The sequence below is a fragment of the Electrophorus electricus genome, chromosome 10 (genome assembly GCF_013358815.1).
Source record: "Electrophorus electricus isolate fEleEle1 chromosome 10, fEleEle1.pri, whole genome shotgun sequence".
Taxonomy (NCBI): domain Eukaryota; kingdom Metazoa; phylum Chordata; class Actinopteri; order Gymnotiformes; family Gymnotidae; genus Electrophorus; species Electrophorus electricus.
Genome location: NC_049544.1, coordinates 14,920,111 through 14,940,676, shown reverse-complemented (window position 1 = coordinate 14,940,676; position 20,566 = coordinate 14,920,111). Strand labels below are relative to the sequence as shown.

Below are 20,566 nucleotides of genomic sequence, written 5' to 3'. Positions count from 1 at the left end.
TGTAGCATTTTAACAGTCTTTATCAGAAAAGCATCAGTGAAACTCACTTTGAGAGGGCCACGTCTAGTAAGACTTAGACTCTAATAAATTCAATGGTCAGGTTTAGCTTTATTATATTTAACAGATACAATGTATTGGGTTTTGATTAATGCATCTTATTAGCCATTGGGTGTTGAGTAAGATGGACCTGAGGTGAAACACTATCTTTCCTAATCCTGTGGCCATATTTCAGGCTGGGAACCACATATTGCTACATAGAGACTCACAGCATTGTTACAACACACAAACATTCAAGCACAATATCATTACAACATATATACTCAAGGATAATCATAGGCTTAATGTCAAAGGGTGGTTTTAGTCCCTCACTCTGTCTTAATCTTGCTTCAAAAAATGTATTCCACACTCTCCTCTGCTTGGTCACTGTTTTCTTTATCTATATTGCCACCCTGTTCACTGCATTAAGAAGAGACTGCCAATCAAGTGAAAAATGCATGCAGCAAAAAAACTAATGTGTCTACTTCCCACTCGCTCTCAATGTGCCTTCTGTCTCACCACAAGCAAAAGATGCGCAGCACACATAACACATCAAAAGTGGGAAGTGGACAGACTTGGGTTTATTGCATATTGTTAATGCAGGTTTATATGTGTGTGTGCCTGGGTGCACGTGCACATGTGCATGTGTGCACTTGTCACACCAAATTGATGCCAAGGTGTGAGAGCAGATGACTGAGGCTGATAACACGGGATAGGCGATGAAAGCCAAGCATGTCCACTTCCCGCCTGCTATCAGTGTGCCCTCTGCCTGCAGAACAGCAGCCACAGGAAGGCCCATAAAGCCGTGCATTCTGATGCTATCTCCAGCCCTCTGTCCCACACAGTGATGAAATCTTAGTCGTCCCGCCAAAGCTGGGCTTCTGTTCTTCCCCACTCAAAAACCTGTGTCATCGTCAGTTAGCAAGTGGCTTTTAAGTGAGCTGGGGTGAAGGGTGCAGAGAAGATAATAGAGTAACGACTTATACTATTAAATATATTGATTTTCAGTCTGAGTGTATGCTAAACCAGCTAAATGAATTGTTTTGAATATTTTTCTAATTTTCTTATTTGTATTTAAATACATTTAGGAATGCACCCTAATGATTGATTAAGAAGAAACTTGCAGTTATTCATTATTAATGAAAAATGTAGGCTTTATTGTGTTTAATTGTGTTAAATATAAATTTGACTACTATATATATATAAAAAAATCAATCTAACAGCAAATATTTATTTGAAAGCCATTTTCTTTTCACTTGTAAGCAAAACAAAGTGTAAAAGTTATTTTTTGCACTTAGGAAAACATATTAGGACAGTCATGGTTAAACAAATGTAAAAAAAATTTAAAGGTGTGACAAAATGCATTAACTGTCACATTTGCTGATGTGTAAATGTGTATGTGACAGCTCAGGACAAAAATAGAAAATCATGTGAGCATCATATATTTTAAATATTACTTTTTTTGTTTATTTTTTAGAATAAACATTATTGACGGTGTTGAAAACATCCACCCATTACTATTGTGACTTACTGTAACATCTCTCCCAAACCAGTATTGACTTCACAATAGATATTCTCATGAATTATCAACAGATATAATTTCCATGTTGTAATGATCCACCTTATTTTAAACAACTGACAAAGTCCCACTAAGGATGTTTCATGATCAGATTAGTACTGAGACTGTTCATACTGTCAAACATATGGCCTTTTTCAAATCTCTCATGACAGAGAGAGAGAGAGAGAGAGAGAGAGAGAGAGAGAGAGAGAGAGAGAGAGAGAGAGAGAGAAAGAGAAAGGAGAAACAGCACAGTGGCTGCCCTGGGCATGGTGAAAAATAGTTGTAACCCTCTGATGAGTTCATTTTCATTGCATTTTTTTCCCCCACAGACTAATTTATGGTTCTACAAACTGAATAGGTTTATATCATATAATTTAACTCTAAAGATTCCCTGACTGTGGTTTAAAGGGTATCTGTGAATTTATTCTATTTTATTTTTCAATCAAAATCAGGTACCTCAAGAATTCTCTCCAACTCCTATGCCATCTACTTTAGACTGTAGGTGCCGTTGAGAGAGATAGTGTCTGAGTGTGTCCAACTCATGGCTAAGTTGTTCAATGTGAAGCTGTAGCCTGTGATTTTCCTCCTGCAGCTGCAGCGCCCTCTGCTGGGTGAGCTGTATGCGCCGGCGGGCCTTATCACGACTCTTTCTCACAGCGATATTATTCCTCTCTCGTCGCAAGCGGTATTCCACGCTGTCCTTACTCAGGCCTCTCTTCGGGCCTGGCTGACGAAGTGTGGACGGAGGAGGAGGTAGAAGAAACTGGGAAAATTCCTTTTCACAAAAAGAACACAGGAATGTAAAGCAACATGACTGCATGCATACAAACCAGTTGTCACCTGATTTTCAATAAATATCATTAGACAATACAAGAAACAAGACTACAAAAACAAATGTGTGAAAAATGCTTTCATAACAACATTATTTGTACCTGTTGCACAATGTGGCTGTGTTGTGCTGGTCTCTCTGAGGTGGTTGAGGTCAAACAACTTGAATAGGGCAAGTATGCCAATCCCATTGCTGGCTCCCCATTCCTGTTGTCTGCTGTGTGGGGCAGCCCATTTCCCTGAGCTCCCATCGCCTGGCCATAGTGTCCTGCATTCATATGGGTCATGTGGCCGGCCAACGATGCCGTGGTCAAGTCAGGAGGTAAGTCCAAGGAGTTGTCCACAGAAGTGGGATTGTGAGAGGAGAAGACAAGAGATGATGAATTGCTGTGTGAGATGGACATCTGCAAGGAGCGAGAGACAGTAGATAAGCAACACCACTGCACAATTGTAATTAATGTTGGACGTTCAATGTTCATCACTATCCGGAATTATAGAATCCCCGACACTTCCATCTTTTGAAGATATCAGTGCTACAGTAATGGTAAGTATTGTCAGTTGGATTCTACATTCAATTTTAATTCTTAATGTTTTAAACTGAAATTACACTTTGTCTTCAACAGGTTCAACAGTAGAATAAATAGAGCAAAGAGAGAGGTATACAACACACCTACCTTTAACTCAACTTCTTTGGAGTATGTTTCTCCTGTGTCTAAGCTACATGGGTCTGGCCACAAAATCCGTTATGATACAGGTACCCAAGAGATCATGACACCATCACTTCCTCTGTCACAACGCCCTCTCGCTTTCTCGGGCTTGCTTTTATTCTCTCTCTCTTCCTTTGCATCACACATTGACTTATTTCTTACACCATCTTTCCTCTAATATACTCATCAAATGACTTTTTGCATCCATCTAGAAGTTAAAGAGGATACATATTTGTCATAGATTGTTTTATTTATTATTAATTATTTTTTTTTAGTTGTTATTTATTTAGTAATAGGGATACCAGGTAGAAAATGTATATGTTTCAGTTAAATAAAATAATAAATAAAATCAACAATTCAGTATATTTTCTTGCTAATTTTAAGACCAATATGTTTGCAGTATAAAAGCAATTTTGAAAATGTACATATTTTTAATTTCTAAATTAATTCTATGTTTTTAAAATAAAGATGCTCACTGAGTGAAATCCCTAAAGATGGTCAATGAGTGTTGCCGTTTTGCTTCGCAAGTTACATAACTGCTCAGTAGGCAGACACAAAGCACAGCGAACAGGCACATTTTCTGGCGTGGTACTCAAATTATTACATTTATGAAAGGTAGTTCACATATCTGAGTGTAACATTGCTGCTTTCTCCTGATGTGCATTATTAATATGAAAGTAATGTGTAGTCCAATATCAGTGATATTCTAAGAAAAGTTGCAGTAGCTGAACTGATCTCATAACATGCAGCAATTCATGCCCCGTATTAAGGTATATTTTCAAGATTTAAAGGTTTCAAGGTTATAAAAATTAAGGTTTGTTCTTGATTTTATATACTGATATTTCTTTCGACCACATATAGATGAAATTGTTAGCTAGACAACGTAGACTGTCGAGTTAGCCAGCCGGTCTGACTAATCGGTCACCTAATTGCAATGTGAATACAATGAAAAGTGAAACGTCTAGCAAGTGACCTCGGAATATTCCCACAAATAGTATTAATGTAACAAATTCAAACACGAGAAAGAGAGGACACAAATGCAAAAGATTTTATTTGGTAGAGCAGGCTTGAACTGAATGGAGAGGTTTTTGGATTCTGAACATAGCAAGACAGGTAGGAGAGAGTTCGGTATGCGGCCTAAGCCCGGCAATACTCCGCGATGAGAGTGTGAGGGAGGTTATCTTGAATAGGAGACCTAGGTAAGGGAGAGAATAGGCAACAGGTGTGTCTAGCTAGTTCAAACCACATCGGAAAGGACGGTGGGAAGACGAGGTGGGCTTGGTAGTGCTGGGATTGGGGTAATTCATAGGATCCAGGATCAGAAATCCGAAGAAGATTACAGGTGAGTAACTTCAGTGTACTGTAGTAAGAGATGCAAGAGATGCAATTTCAAAAATTGTAGTAAAATACACAGAGAAACAAATCGATTTGGACAGAGGTCCCTGATCAGCTGTGCAAGCAAAGTGCTTCTGAATCATAGTAGGAGGAGCCAGTTTATATATGAAAAAGTAGATGTTTAAATCATAACATTCATTTCTTGGGGTTCTAAAGTTCCAAGAGTGTAGATTAGCTCTTTTTCTTTGAGTTTTCTGATTTCATTGCTGCTATAGCAATAACTGGCAATGCAAACATATATGTCAGTAATGCAGTGTCCATTAGTATTAAAATGCCTTGCCACTGGACACAACAAATCCTTAATTCTGATGGTCCGAAGGTGATCAACAAGTTGATCAGCAAGCTTACTCTTGGTTTCTCAAATATAAAGACGATCTCTTACAAGTAATACACTATGCATCACTGTGGGAGTTGTCTACTGTATTACTTCTAGTGCTCTCAAACAATGTCTTGTAAAAAAAAAAAAAAAAAACTAATAATAATTATATATATATATATATATATATATATATATATATATATATATATATATATATATATATATATATATATAAAACACATATACACACATGTAGGTTATGCAATTAAAAGAACATACTTTCATGTGCTGACTCAGTGCTGTGGAATTTGGAATAACCCAGCATTTCTTCAGAGACAACACAGTAAACATACATATGGAAAGTTTCACATGGTTGATCTGTTTGCCAGTTTAGCCAGCAGCTAGATTTGTTTGTGGTGGTTGTGTTTTCATGCATGTGCAACATTTTTAGTGGTTTTATTGCTAATTTGTTTGGGTGTAGGCTAATCCATTTTTTTTAAAGTTAGGTTCTTCCCTAAAAATATACTCCTACACAACATTAAAAAAGCTACAGTGAGAAAACAAAAATAAACACATGCATGAGAAATACAAGCCCGGAAACATTGTAAACACATTGTTGCAAACAGATGAGCAGTCTAAAGGAGGCAAGCACTGCAGCTCAGGTAGTCACAAGGCATTTATACCAAACTAATCCAAGCTGCTTTCTGTGTCGTGGGTCATAAAAATTCCAAAACCTATTGCTGTCACCCCCATATGTGGCAATACCATGATTTTGTGCCTTATTTTTGCATTTACACTATAATCACCAAAACAGGGAACTGGGATTTAAATCTCAGAATTGGAACTGTTTTAGCCTACATTTTGAACAGGCTGGATTTAGCAGAAATACATTTTTTAGTGTTTTGTAAAAGACATACATTTGAACATTAGCAGTCTCATACTTGGAACAGAAAACAAGAAAAGATACAGAGTGCAGCCAGTCTGTGAAGGAGAACTGTTGGTTTGCTGTTAAGTGTTGCAAGTTGAAGCAGGGCCATAGCTAACCACACCAGTGACACAGTTCAGAAGTCCACTAGAAAAAATACAATTGTTTAGATGACCCACAAGAACAGGACATAATCATAATTCAGTTAGAATCAGATTTCCCTTTAGATAAGTGGAATGTTATGGCCTGGATAATCTCTGTACCTGGCATCCAGGTGTCTTGCAATCTCCAGGACGAGCAATGGTTTTCTTGGCCACACTTGCCTGCTACTCAGCAGAGAAGCACAGTTCTCCACCATAGGAACAGTGCCACCTGCAGAATATCTGGGATACTACCACCAATAAAAAGGCAAATAATTTAATTAAAAATAGGAACTACAAAGCAGGGCCCAATCACAAATAAATATAATGAATTTGACAGATGATACATTATAGATTATACTACACATACATTAGATTATATATACTAACTGTATTTGTGGAATAAAAAATGAAACACTTGAGATTGCACTGTCCAGCAAATGTGATTGTGTGATTGAAATGGGATCAGATAAAATGTGCAGTGCATCATGAACTGAATTTCTGGAAATGTACAATACAGATCAGCAGATACAGTTGAATTCATGAAGGTTATTGGATTGACTGGCCAGAAGTCACCATCCAGTAATGCAACAAGTGGTGGTGGGGCAGGTTCACCGTTGTTCTAGACTGCAGAGGCTAATCTCAGCAAAGCAATAATAATTTCTCACATCAGTGAAATAATACAGTAAACATACAACATGTAAAAATAATGATTTACTTTTATTGATGGTGTAAATAAAATTATTTTACAATTAAAGAAAGAAAAAAAACAAAACTTTAAAGTTGCACCCATTGGTAAGCACTCCAGTCTAGCCAGGAGGTATGGTAATCTTTACATTCATAATTGTAGAGGTCATACTCCCTCAAAACCGCAGTACTTCTTTTGCATATTGTCAATTATAATTTTTATATAAATCATTTATTAAACAATTTAACCACATTTACATAAAATAGCATTTCTTTAGTATACAAGAGATGTTTTTTTCCTCCAGACTTATTACAAGATTTGCATAATTTAATTAGATAATAGATAATTGCCATTGTCAAAACCATAAGAAATGTCACCACAAATTTTTTTTTGTTTAAAAAAGTCTCAAACTTTTCACTCACTACGTTTTAGGCAGACAAGAGAAAGGGCCTTGCTTAAAAATACAGTGTGCTACAATCATAATGTAAAGTGTGCTAACAAGGCTTCCTCCTTGTTAGTAAAGTTCACTGTATTTTAGTTCCCATACTGTCAGGCTAAGCCCTCTTTACAATAATAAATATACACACCATTTGCTTGTTGTAAAATGGTTAACTCCTGGATTCTGGACCCCAGACAGGTACATAAACACGACTGAGATGATGTACATATGAAAAGCATGGATGAGATCAATTCTCCATATAGAAATAATCATAAAGATGTGAATGCCCTGCCATTATAAGAAAAAAAAACACAAGGTGCATCATGTTGAACTGGAAAATTACTTTCCCTTAATAGTCTCCTCTCACTTGTACACACAAGAGCTGGCACTAGGCAAGCTGTTTACACCGGGGTTTCAAAATAAAGTAGGACAGAAGTATCATTCAAACTGGGACTCAATTGTCCTTCCTAAAGTTTTAATGGTTTATATCAGAAAAAAAAAATGCAGGCTCAAGGTTGTGAGATTTAATTTGTTTATTTTCCTTAAACCTTTTAATGATATGACATCAAAACTAAAAACTGTTAATAATCCAGTATCCGTGTCAAGACTTCAAAGGAAAGACCACAGACTCGGTCTCAGCAGTATTGTTTACTTAGACTTGTCAGGGATAAAGAGGACAATAGGTCCATCTCCAGCCAGCTGAGTACAACTCCTTGTATCCTAATAGCTGTACTCAGACATTTTTTATTACTACTGAATATCACAACAGTAAATTTAAACAGAATGAAACAGTCCTTCACATGTTAATAAAATCTTCACTTAGATAATGGGCAAAATACATACCACTGCTCTCCTTATTCAGTGTCCAACAAATGTTATTTTGAATTCCCTAAAACATCAGTTAGCCACAGTCAGTGGTTATGCTTCCTGACAAATCTCACACAAAGAAAAGTTCATAAAAAGAGGAGTTAAACAAAAGAGTGGACAGAAATATCTCAACCTTAATTACTGGAATATCTATTACATGTACAAGGAACTGAAAAAAAAAAAGTTTATGGGTAACTAGTGGCATGTGAAGTATTAAAGTCTTTATGCTTAAGGTCTCAGAGAGAATTGGGCCCGGTTCAGAATTTCAGCTTGGATCTGAGGGTAATCAGGATGTTCCTGCAAAACCTGAAAAAACAAACACAAAAGGGTTTTTTGTTTATTTGTGTGTTTTTACCTCACAAAACAAAAACATTTAACACAATCTGCAATGAAACTTCACAAATGCACTGTGAAGCTACACAAGGAAACAACCACCTGTTTTAAGTGGTTATAGAGGCAGTGGACTACAATGCCAAAGTATGTTTTGTTTTTTTGTTTTTTGCCCCCTTTCCATGTTAGGATATGGTCAGTTTCTACTGCTGTACATCTCCACCATATCAGGATAATTGCCTGGTTTCATCTCTTTAACTAGAACCACGGTTAGCAGTGTAAAAAACTTTTTATAAGCATACAAACCTGATGACAGATATCAATAGCCTGTGTGTAATTCTTGCATTTCAGGTAATTAAATGCAAGTCGGTATCCTGTGAATTAGAGCAAAATTAGGCATTATAGTTGTCATAGATGAAAACAAATCAATTTAAATCTGAACTGCAATACCTAAAATAGAGTATCTATGATTATTTAAAAATAATATGGACGTGATATAAAGGTGGATGTGAATAATCTACAATAGCACCAGTTTTGTGTTCAAGTAAGAAAGTGAGACAGTCTGTACCAATAGCAGGGTCTATGCAGTAGCTGTATTTCCAGGCTAGTTCATATTGTTTAGCAGCATCCTTGTACCTCTGGTCACACTCCATAATATAGCCCATATACTCATACGCTCTGCTGCATGACTGAACAAGCACAATAAAAAGCACAGATGCAGATACAGCATCTGATTACATGATGTCACTGATAAAATGATATAAAAAGTCCAACCTGGGAAACTGCCTCTATACCTTTACTACCAGAAGCTTAAAGCAGGCACTAAAACCATTGTACAAGCACTTACTATTGCCAGTGGGAAAAGTCAGCAAAATGTGTAATTTCAGGAAACGCATGTAGTTTGACTTTTGGTTCCTCAATAATTTTGCATCTAACATAGAACCAAGCAATATGCTTGAAGCAAATATAAGCTTTTCTGAATGCAAATTGGCTGGTAATCTTTATACATGTCCTGAAGAAAAAAACTTGTAGCAGGTCCTTACCTTGTTGTGTCTGATACAGTCATCCAGAAGCTTCTCTGCATTTGTGTATTTTCCCATTTTGATGTACATGTCAGCGAGGAGCAGGCAGCTTTTTTCAAAGTCCTCAGCAATGGCAGGGGTCCAGTGTGCTTTGCTGATCCTCTTCAGGAAATGCCGGGCTCTGGGAAACTGTTTGAGCTGCAGGAGAGCCTGGGCTGCCACCAACAATGATGCCTCTAGCATCACCTACTTGCACAGGGGAAAGCCCAACAGAAGCTTCTCTTTCTGAAAGTACTGCAGCACTCAACATTTGATGTAAAGGCAACATACAGACAACACATTTCTAACAAGATGAAAAATATTAGTAAGAAAAATGTTAACCTCTCAGATATACAAGTTTTCAAACTAACATTAGTGTGTTTTTGAAAAAGAGAAAGTTTCTCTTAAGGAAAGAAGCTTACATTCCTTGCCATCATGTCGGACAGGACAAGCACAGCTTTTTCCACCTGTTTCAGATCCTTGCTGTGGACCACACAGAGGTTATAAAGGAGGGTGGCTTTATCTTGGCCAGTTCTGGAGTGGAGGGGGAACTCCTTCAGCAGGTTCTGCGCTATGTTCATGCCCATTAACCTATCAAAGATCAGGGGCAAGCTGGTAGTGGCAAATAAGAGGTGGTATATTTATGAACAATTGAGGCAAAATAATTTGAATTACTATTTTTAACCATAACTGCACAATCTGCTTTTGTATTTCAATTTTTTTTTAAAGACAAAGAATGGGCAACATTTTTATTAATATGCAAAGTAAACTAAGATGCTAAATACTTTATACTTTAATTAAAGTGTAATTAAAAACTGACTTACCTGGGGCCCTCCTCTGAGCCCCCAAACACCTCTCCACCAAACGTTTTTTTGTCTGGGTTAAGACAAATGTGCATCATCAGTTCCAGAGCCTCTTCCGCCCACTCCGAGTCCCTTCTGGCCTTGCTAAGGTATAGCAGTGCCTCCCTCACATAATATGTGTGCCTGACACAGAAAAAGACAAAGCCTCTGATAAACCACCATATTCAACATGCGATGACTGAATTTTGATGAGGCTGAGTTGCAGCCTTTCCAGCATATGGTGATCTTTTAGATTCTGTGAGGGACAAAGACAGGAATGAAACATGCATCAGTAAACATTACCTTTTATATGAAAAGGTCTCCTCTTCCTCCTGCTCTAATAAATTCTATCCACAGGGCAAGTAACCTTTTACAAAATTATGATTTGTTGGCCACTTTCTGGATGCTATTCCAGGTCCCCTGCCAGGGCACATATTTGCCCTACAACACCCCAAACTTTAAAATCAAGGTCTGAAGGATGCATTTTATAATTTTTAGGTCTTTTGGGTATGGCTGGGGTTCTCTGGGGTCTAGTTTGAGAATATCTGGTCTACATTTACTTTTTAAAAGAGATCCTGCAATGAGCATTAGTTAACACTTACCAGTAGTAGAGGCCTTTGCAGTAGTTGTAACCTGGTTCTGTTACTGTAGTTGGAGAGTAGGATTCACATGTTTTAAAGAAGAGGAGCACATCATCCAGTCTCCCTACCCTACGCAGCATATGCAGCAGGCTGGCTAGTGCACGGAAGTTGTCTGTTTCAAAACAGACAAAGCTGAGTCAAAGCCAACAGACCCAGTAAAATGCAGGAAACTTATTCCTTATGTTCCTGTTAGTAAGCAATTATCACACATTTTCAAAAACAATACCTGGGTGTTGGTGTATGATATCTGTGTATAGCTTGATAGCTGCTTCTTTTTGGTTTTTCCGAAATCGCACATCAGCCAACAGCTAAAGGCATACCAAATGCACAAACAGATAGAGATCACAGTTTTCAGTATAACAAATCTATTAGCTATTGAAATAAATGGAAAAGCAACAAGTGCTTACTTTTCAAGGTTACAAATACTCCTAGGGATATAGAGAAGGATTTTCTATGCATCTGCACTGACCATTTATTTCACACTAGGAAAAACATCATAAGAAAACATTCTCTAAACTGCATATACACAAAGTACCATAGTGGTGGCAGTATGATTTTTGTCGTGCTTCAGGATCTTAAGACAGTGATCTTCACAAAAATCCAGTTTGTGGTGCTCATAGTACAGCTTAGCAATTTTGAAGTGAATCTGCAGATGGGAGCAAAAAACGAATCATTATTATCCAGATGTCTCTCTCTAAACAGTTATTTGACCTTCCAGACCATGACTTCTAAAAGCACAATTGTCTGTTAGCTGATTTCTATGACACTGGCCTCTGTGTCTTCTGGGCAGTAGGTCAGAGCCTCAGAGTAGCACTGCTGGGCCCTCTCAAGATCCCCACTTCTGCAGTACTCTTGAGCCTGATCACAGCAAACAGCTGCTGTTACTCTCCTCTGTTCATCTCTGCTTTTTGGCTGCTCAAAAGGCAGTTGTCTCAGAATTTTCTGCTGGAGATCATAGATCTGAAGAGGAGGGTTGTCACAGTGCAAAACTAATAAAAAGGTGAATTAAAGATACCACCTGGCAATTTTCTATGCTGAAAATGAACATTAGCTGTACTAAACATAGAATAAGAGATGACTGGAAGTGAAGACTGAGAGCTGTAAAATTACTTTTTACAATGAAGAGACTACAGAGGTAAGCTCAGGGCCTAGATCTGATTTCATGTAAGATACTTGAATAAGATTCCTGGAAGCAACTCTTTTCCCATAAAACCAATTTAGTAACTTTTCTTCTCTCTCTTCCCTTTTCAATGAATGTGAAACCTATCTTTTTCACTATCCAATGTTCTGAGGTGTGATCATCATAACATATTTGATAGCGATATTTGTTCTACAAGATAACATTTAGAACTGATACTATTTTGCAAGCAAAACCCTGCATAGTTCAATTTTGTACTTATTCACTACACCATGATATAACGAAAATTAATTAAAACTCTGGGAAAGGTAAACACACCAGCACTGAGTCAGTAATAGGGGACATAAAACCAGAATGGGAATATACTGGACATTTGACTAAAATGTTGTATGTGAAACATCACAGGAAGTGTTCACTGACCTGTTGTAACTTGTCTAAACAGAGTTCATTTCTGGCACTGAACACTTTTACTAGCACTCTTAAAAGCTTCACATCATTCATCATCGTGGTCTGTTCCATGCCTGTAGAAAGGGCGGAAAACATTCTGGAACTCATCTGGAGCCTTACATTCTCTGAGCAGCCCAAAGCAAGCCCAAGATTACCAGTGTGTTTTTGGACACTAATAATGGAGGTTCAAGCCATGTGTATTTGAGCCTTTTTAATATGCATGGCCGATTTACAAGAAAGACACAAGTACCCAAATGAACGAGTTTGATGAAATCTAAAAATTAGTTACAGTCTTTATGGTCCAATGCCCTTTCCAGGATCTGCTGAGCTCTTTCAAAGTGTTTGAGTTTAAGCAGAAGCGCAGTCAGCTCTAGACACACACAGTATTGCGGGCTAGTGCTGAGGACAGTCTCGTAGTAGTTAACAGCCTGAGGAATAACCAGGTGACAGATGAGCTGAGATTTGGCCCTTTTAATATGCAAATGTTCTCTGACAAAATACAGCTGCTAAAGATTTCCATTGAAAAAAATGTCACTTGCCTTGTCATACTGGTGTGTCTTCACCAAGGCTTGGCCTATTTTCTTTGCAAACATAGCATCTTTAGGTGCCATTTGTACTGCTTCCTGATACACCTCAATAGCTTTCTCTGGCTATGGGAAAATAAATGCCTTTTGATACCATCCAGAGAGATTTGTCCTCATTGTGGCACTGAGGTTTGAAATAAATTGCTGGTATGCACAGGTACCTCTTGGATCTTCATGAAAGCATCAGCTAGCAGCACATAAGAGTGAGGTCCTGGTAGCTGTTCACATATTTCCCTGAAACATTTGTAGACTCATTTTCAGATTTTAAGTGCTCGGTAATGATCTTTGTTTTGGTATTCATACAAGCAATTTTTCTTGTACGTTTATGATGAATATTTCTCTATTGTCCTCATGTGTATACATAACACAGAATTAACACCATCCTGTCCCATCCATATAACACAATAACAATTTCCCACAAATCATGAGTGACAGTCTTCTAAATGTTCTACTACATTTTACAGATTTTTACACTTTTTACACTACAAGTGAACTATTTTAAAATAATTTGCATCATGTGTGTCTACCTGTAACATGCTATGTAGAGTTTCTTGTTTCTCAGTTTTTCCAGGTAAATGTGAGCTATTTGCTCTTTGGCCTTAGTATAGCTGTGCTTGCCGGGTTTGATATTTTTCAATATGTTAAAAGCTGTGTCAACATCATCTTTAGATAAGGCCAAATCCACATTAGCCACCAAAACACGTATTTCTTCAGATGTTTCCTTGAACTGCCAAATCGCATCCTGCATTACTTTAGTAGCCTCACTCTAACCAGACAGAAGGATGCAAATAAACACATAAATACAGTACTATAATGCAGTGAAAACAACTTTTGTAAGTCACTCTGAACAAGAACATCTGCCAAATGCAATAAATGTAAGTGTCCCAGAGGGCAAACTTCTATTTTAGCTGTTTGCTATAGCACTACATAAATGTCACAAACCCAAAGCATAAAAAGTTCTACCTGCTCTCCATTCAGCCTCAGGGTGTCTGCTAGCTCCAGGAACACAGAAACACGCTCACTTTGAGTAACTGGGGGGTCCTGGCCCTCAGTGAGCATCCTAACTCCTGACATGCTCATTACCATGCGCAAGCATTGAATGGCTTCCACCAGCTTCCCGGACCCCTTTAAAGCTCTGGCCTTGATCAGGTTATACTGAGGCATCTGTCTTAACTAAAAATGCAGACTCAAGCACACACACGCGCACACACACATATACCCAAACAGATCAGGCATTTTTACATCATAGGGGAAAAGAATCACTAAATAATACCCACAGTTTAAATTAATGTAATTAGTCTACTGTAATATATATTTTAGGTATTATGTACTACATTGCAGAGCATTTGTTTATTATATTGTAAGCAATAGTACCAAAGAAAGGAAGCACTGACAGAGAACTAAAGAGCAGTCCTGTGACTGACCTCAAAGTTATGGCTGACTCCAGACTCTAAGCTACTGAGACATTTGCTGTGATCTCCAGCATGGAGGTAAAGTTTGGCCTGCAGGAGGTGCATCTCAGGCATAGTGAGTTCCTTTTCCATACAGAGGTTCAGAAAGTGTTGAGTAGCTGCCCAATCACCTGCAAATGCATGTTGTTGTCCCATTTTAGTTATAATCTTAAACAAAAAAAAACACTATTACCAAGCACCTTTATATGACTTGTTAATTGTAGCTGATGACACATACCTGTGAGGAATTTGACATGTGCCATGTAGTAGCAGCTGGCTAAAAGACCAGGAGCAGCTTTAATAACAGCTTTTAGAATCATATTGGAATGTTTTAGCCCAAAAGGAAGGGGCTGACCAGCACCATATGGCATTTCCTGTACAGTGCACAAAGTTTCAGACATAAGACCAAAGTCCATAGGTCAATTTCAAAGGGCGATGTAATGCTAAAATATATCACATATCTTACTGGAAAGTCAAAAAGCAACAGTGAAAGTACCTGACTACTGGCAAGGTGCATGTTGACAACTTGGAGGAGGAAGATGATGTCGAGTCTCTGCAAGTAGTCCACACCATGGGGCAGCCCCTGGAGTGTCTGTAGATGGAAATCCACTGCCTTCTTAAGCAGGCCTGCCACCTTATCATGGTCAACTCCCTTCTTCTGAGCCACCATGGCCTGCAGAAGAGTCATTTGCTGCCAAATGAAGATGGTTGTGGTTAACATCTAGACCTGGATTCCTATAAAGCTGCTTTGAAACAGTGTCAGTTGTTAAAAGTGATGCATCAATTTAAATTGAATTAATAGCTTTATAGATCATTGGGTACTAGAGGGCCTGCAAAGCTGGAACAATATACCGCTGAATATCCAATCACTTCATGAAAAAACTCCAGCTGTTGCTCTGCCTCCTCCAGCTGTCCATTCACCAGCTGACACCTGATTATGCCTACATTGAGGTAACAATACAAATACACACCAAATAACTGGCATCAAGCTGATATAAGCATGGAAATCAGTTTTGTAAAACATCAACAACTGTCATTGACCACAGTTGTGAATGACATCATTGTCTGACATTCTTCCTAGTGTTTAAACAGTAAGCCTTGTAGTCTGGTATGCAGTCATGTACCTACTAAGGCAGGCCTGCTGCCTGGGTCCATGTTTAGAGCCTTTGTGTACCATCTGAGAGCCTCTTTGTATCTGTACTGGAGAGTGAAGAAGTAACCAAGCTCAGAGACCAAGGCCGCATCACCTGGCGCTCTGGACACAGCTCGCTGCACAAACAATGTCAGCATCTGGACAATGTGTTTGTTGTGTCCACACTGTTGGCAAAAAATATGCTCAATTATTTCAACAAATAAAATTAAATACACCTTTTGAGCATACTCAGTGTTTAGATCATATATTACATTTGATCTCCTGTATTGCGTATTCTTCATTTTTAGTCTTAAATGATAGTTTATGTTAAAACAAGACAAAGAAGAAAGAAAACATATGTTTATCCATACACCATGCTGACCTTTACTATAGAGTGACACTAGCTGTTTATTGCAGCTTTTACTCCAAAATATAAAATGAAGCAGTCACTAGAATGTTAAAGTGCAGAAAATCAGTTCTAAATTTAAAAAAAAAATTTTGAAAAACAAATAAAAATATAAAAATGTATCAACTGTTTTTTGAGTAGCTGTGTACTATTTCATCAGTGGAATATGCACAAGAGATTTAACAAAGATTCTAGAGCTGATTCTATCTACAGCCCTTGCATCTGTAGTCTGGTGCTGTTGTCTCTTAGCAGGAGGATCAAAGAAGTAAGAATGCCAGTAAAGCAGGCAATAGTGTACTGGAGCATTAAAGCTGCCTAACACCGGATGTTACTCATTTTGTAGGAAGCACGCACATTTATTGCCATTTGTCAATTTGGTGGAGAGAAATTAATGAGCCTGTAACAAGATGGGTGGAGTGCCACAACAGGCGGTGTGATATTTAAGAAACGCTGGTCGGACACCGGTTTGAACACATTTTAACTTAAAACCGCGCTCGCTGCTCTTATCGGAAGCAACACAAGCACATAAAGACATGTTCAATTTCTCACAAAAGGGTTATATCACAATTATGTAAATATTAATTTCATTCTCATCACAGTGAACAATGATTATGATAATACATATTATTACTATCATAACTGTAGGTATTTTTGGTTAATAATTATCACTGCATTGTTATTAATAAAAAGTTTTTTTTTATTATGATTATCATAGTATGCCTGTTTCATCTGTGATTTTTAAAATATGTGTTTATGTATTCGATCTAACCCAATGTCTTTGTGTTCGCTTCGTTCTGTGCCGGAATAGTGGCTTTGCGCAGGTCATGAATACAGCAAACATCATTTCTGGCACCCACACGTGTCTGTGGTGCAATCGTATGCCTCATTTCCCTGATTGCACTGTGTCCTCAAAAACAGAGCCCACAACCACAATATTAGGTGTTGAAATCAACTGTCTGGTATATTATTGTGACGCCAGAGACACTAGTAGGTTTATCAATATATTTAAAACAAACTGACAGATGACAGAAGATCACAGTAATGAATGTCTGAAGTACTGTTCTTGCAATCATGAGAAAAACTGATGAATAGATCCAGAATGTAGGCAAAGATGTCAAAGACTGCCACAAAGACTGGAGACTAGTAGCCTCTATGGCTGCCAGGGAGAATGCTCACTTGCCCAGTACCTGCATTTCAGTGCAGAAGCATCTTAAACCTTTGGAATCTAAAGGTATTTTTGTCATTGTAATTACTATCTAGCTAATTCTCTGTAAATAGTATTATATATTGCATTTTAGTTCCATTTTAGTTTAATTGCTAGTCAAAACTCACACTTGAGAGAATCAACTGCTTACACTCAACCGAATACTTTAGAATTCAGAAGTATTAGAACTTTACAACTAGAAAAAACACACACATACCATTCCAGCAGCTATGGAGTTTTCAGGGCATATGAAACAAGTAGTAACTGAAAATTCCACACATAACATGCTTTGCAGAGCATCATCAGAAAAGATACCCAGTTTTTGGTAATGCCTTTGGGTCGGTCAGTGTATATTTTTGTCTAATAACATATGGTCCATTAAATGGCACTGTGATTCCAGATTCACCCAATATAGATGTTAAATTAAAGCTGACTTGAGAGTTACTGTTCCAGGTTAAATGCACTGGAGCTCAGATACTAAACCATAACAACAAAAAGTCTCATTACTAATAGACCAATAGTGCTCTATGCCTGGTTTTATTTCTGAATTGTTGTGCTTCATCCACAACGAAGCCGATATCTCACCACTCTGCTGATGGGCATGGTGAGCTCCACATGAAGACTGGGAGTGCTGGGCTCTGTGACTTCAACTGCACTCAGAAGATGATGAAGATACTCCATCACCTGCAACACATGCGCACAGTAAACACCGATGCCAATGGTGGAGAATCTGAGCTATTATGAACAAAAACATTTTTACTGATGGTACTTTAACAGCTAGCCATTATTGCTAAACACACTTTTACCTGTCAGTAGAGTTAGCCTCCCACTCCAGTTAATTGGAAATACCACTTGCCGCCTTTCCAAACAAACATGAAAAGCTGCAGACTTTGCATGAACTGCTGCATATTACCTTCCTCATGTCACCGTCCTTTGCTGCAGAGATTATAGTCATCATCTGAAGAGCTTTCAAGCTATGTGCATCAACCTCTAGGATTCTGCATGGTTTACGCAAACACACTGTTTCAACTAAGCATATGATTAAAATCATAATGAACATCATTTGTTGCATGTAGTCAATACAATATCAGGCTTACCTCTTAGCCACCTCAGCTGTCTGCTCCCAGTTATAGAGAGACATGAATATGTTCATCTTGAGATGAAGAGCTGGAATGAAGTCAGGATAGGAAGCGATGATCTGATTGACCATGTCCAAAGCACGGTACTCATTTTGTCTCAACTTGAAGTACTCAATCTATTAGCATTCAAATTTAAGGGAAGATTTAAAGTTATCCAAAGGTCAGGGTTCACAGGGTTTACTTTTCTTGCTTTGTCTTATAGTACTCGTTGATAGTACTATAAAAAAATACTCTGTTCCTTATAGGAGAAAATCTAAAATAATTTAAAGGGTGTAACAGCATGTACAATTAGGAATGCAATACCTTTCCCATCAATCCAAACACATCTTTAGAGTCACGTAAACCATCGTCAAAGTATCGGACAGCATGAGACCGTTCAACATCATTTTTTGAGGTCAGAGCAATCCACCCCTTAAGAATCAGCCCCTGTCAACACAGGCACACACTTTAGACCCAATGAGCATTGCATTCCCTTAATGCTTCTATTTATAGTAAATATCTTTATTTATAATACAGATAAATTACATTTTATAGCATCTACAGTAACAACAACAAAAAAATCCATCCATCTCTAATTCATTTAGGCAGTTCATACTGTTGTACAAACCTGTGAAGAGGTATTAGACAGCTTGAGCATCTTTTCTATGTATTCTCTAGCCTTCTCATTTTGACCCAGAATCCAATAAAGCAGGGCTCCATAGTACAGAGCTTTGTCTTCAGCTGTCCTCCTGGTCATCTTTAAACAGGAGTCTAGCTCAGATATAGCCTCTCGATCTCACAGAGGGCAGGGGAGAAAGTGCGTAATATATGCTATGGTTTATTCTAAAAAAAATACATTTATATATATATATATATATATATATATATATATATATATATATATATATATATATATATATATATATATATATATAATAGACGTCTCTTTAACTCCTGTGTATTTTGACTACGCAGTGAAATACCTACCATAAAGGATGACAGCAAGAAAACTTACCAGTGATCTTATTTTGCCTGTAAGCGCAGAGTAGCGCCATGACTGAGCAAAGGCAGATCTGAGGCTTGTATCTCAGTTGATGAAGCTCCCTTATGGCCTCTTGGATACGTCCTTTAGAAAACAAATGCATAAACCGGGGCCACAGCCAACATCATAGCAAGTAATTTACACTATTACCTGTGTCTTTAATTACCTTCATTCAGAGTTCCAAATGCTTTGAAAAACAAGAGTACGGGGTCATTGATGTACGTTTTCAGAAACCTTAGGGCAGTATTTATGGCTTGCCTATAGAATTGTTCCCGCAGTAAATATATAATAGAGGTCTGAAAGTTCAAATACAACCACAACGATCATGAATAAAACGAAACACGCCGTCTAACGCAAGCTTGCTAAATTACAAAATGTAACCTATATTACAGAACGTACAATTATGTAGTTATTGATTTAGCCAGTCCGCTAGCTACGAAGTTGTAAGACACTGATATGTAGTTAGCTAACGCTTGCTATAATTAGTTACAGAAAGGCTAACGTAATCATAGCGTCATAGGTAAAACAAATGTTTAAACTTACTAAACATGTCGGATGGGTTTCTGCCATGATTGAGTTCTATTTAGATTAGTGCAGAGACAGGATAGGATTCATGTAGATGGTCAAACTTTCAAAGATGCCACAAATTTTGACAAATCAGGTTCAATGCAATCTAAAACAGCTGATGTCGAGCGTTTTCGGTTGCTACACAACACATGCCAACGCCTTGAAAGCAGGCCAACTAATAGACCACAGATGTTTCAGTATAAAAAGCTTATAAAACTTAACCTCAGAAATTGCCAGAGGGTCTAAGTAGATTGTTATTACACAATACGCGCAAAAAAAAAAAAATCAATCATAGAGCATTAAGATATATATATATAAAAAAACTGGTAGCTATAATTTATGACGTCTAAAATTGTGACTCAAGGTCCATAATCATCCTTCACGTAGAATTCTGTAGATATGGAGACAATTAAGTGTTTGTTTAGAACACACACACACACACACACACACACACACACACAGGAACAAAGTGTAATGTATAATTGTTTATTTATTTAATTTCTTATCTTGGTCTAAAAACAAATATAGAATACATTTCTATAACACTGTGAAAACCTCAGTTGTTATTGAAACAGTTTGCAAAGCACAATTTGTTTTGCATAAATAATAAAAAAAATGAACTGAGTTTTGCCATCCAGTGATATCCATCAGGGTCTTGCAAACCCTCCAAAAAGAAAAAAGGGGAAAAAAATAGTACT

At 37.7% G+C, this 20,566-nt stretch overlaps 2 protein-coding genes across 2 annotated transcripts; both read right to left on the bottom strand.

Annotated features, from left to right (window-relative positions):
• Positions 1-1,283: 1,283 nt before the first annotated feature.
• On the bottom strand, positions 1,284-3,199 carry cebp1 (CCAAT/enhancer binding protein (C/EBP) 1). Its single transcript, XM_027002994.2, has 3 exons — positions 3,100-3,199; positions 2,530-2,829; positions 1,284-2,372 (listed from the first exon to the last, which is right to left on the bottom strand). Exons 2-3 carry the CDS (start codon positions 2,827-2,829, stop codon positions 2,055-2,057), a joined length of 618 nt encoding a protein of 205 aa, XP_026858795.1. The 5' UTR covers positions 3,100-3,199; the 3' UTR covers positions 1,284-2,054.
• Positions 3,200-8,080: 4,881 nt separating this feature from the next.
• Positions 8,081-19,871, bottom strand: ttc21a (tetratricopeptide repeat domain 21A). The gene is made up of 29 exons (XM_027002975.2): positions 19,845-19,871; positions 19,468-19,597; positions 19,275-19,385; positions 18,888-19,054; positions 18,584-18,706; positions 18,239-18,396; positions 18,055-18,139; positions 17,727-17,825; positions 15,524-15,716; positions 15,252-15,340; positions 14,896-15,090; positions 14,638-14,773; positions 14,373-14,530; positions 13,912-14,121; positions 13,476-13,714; positions 13,110-13,182; positions 12,904-13,014; positions 12,654-12,792; positions 12,338-12,438; positions 11,551-11,739; positions 11,315-11,425; positions 11,006-11,087; positions 10,741-10,891; positions 10,121-10,282; positions 9,719-9,908; positions 9,279-9,503; positions 8,804-8,924; positions 8,542-8,609; positions 8,081-8,211 (listed from the first exon to the last, which is right to left on the bottom strand). The coding sequence occupies exons 1-29, from the start codon at positions 19,869-19,871 to the stop codon at positions 8,134-8,136; spliced, it is 3,921 nt and encodes a 1,306-aa protein (XP_026858776.2). The 3' UTR covers positions 8,081-8,133.
• Between the last annotated feature and the right edge of the window lie 695 nt (positions 19,872-20,566).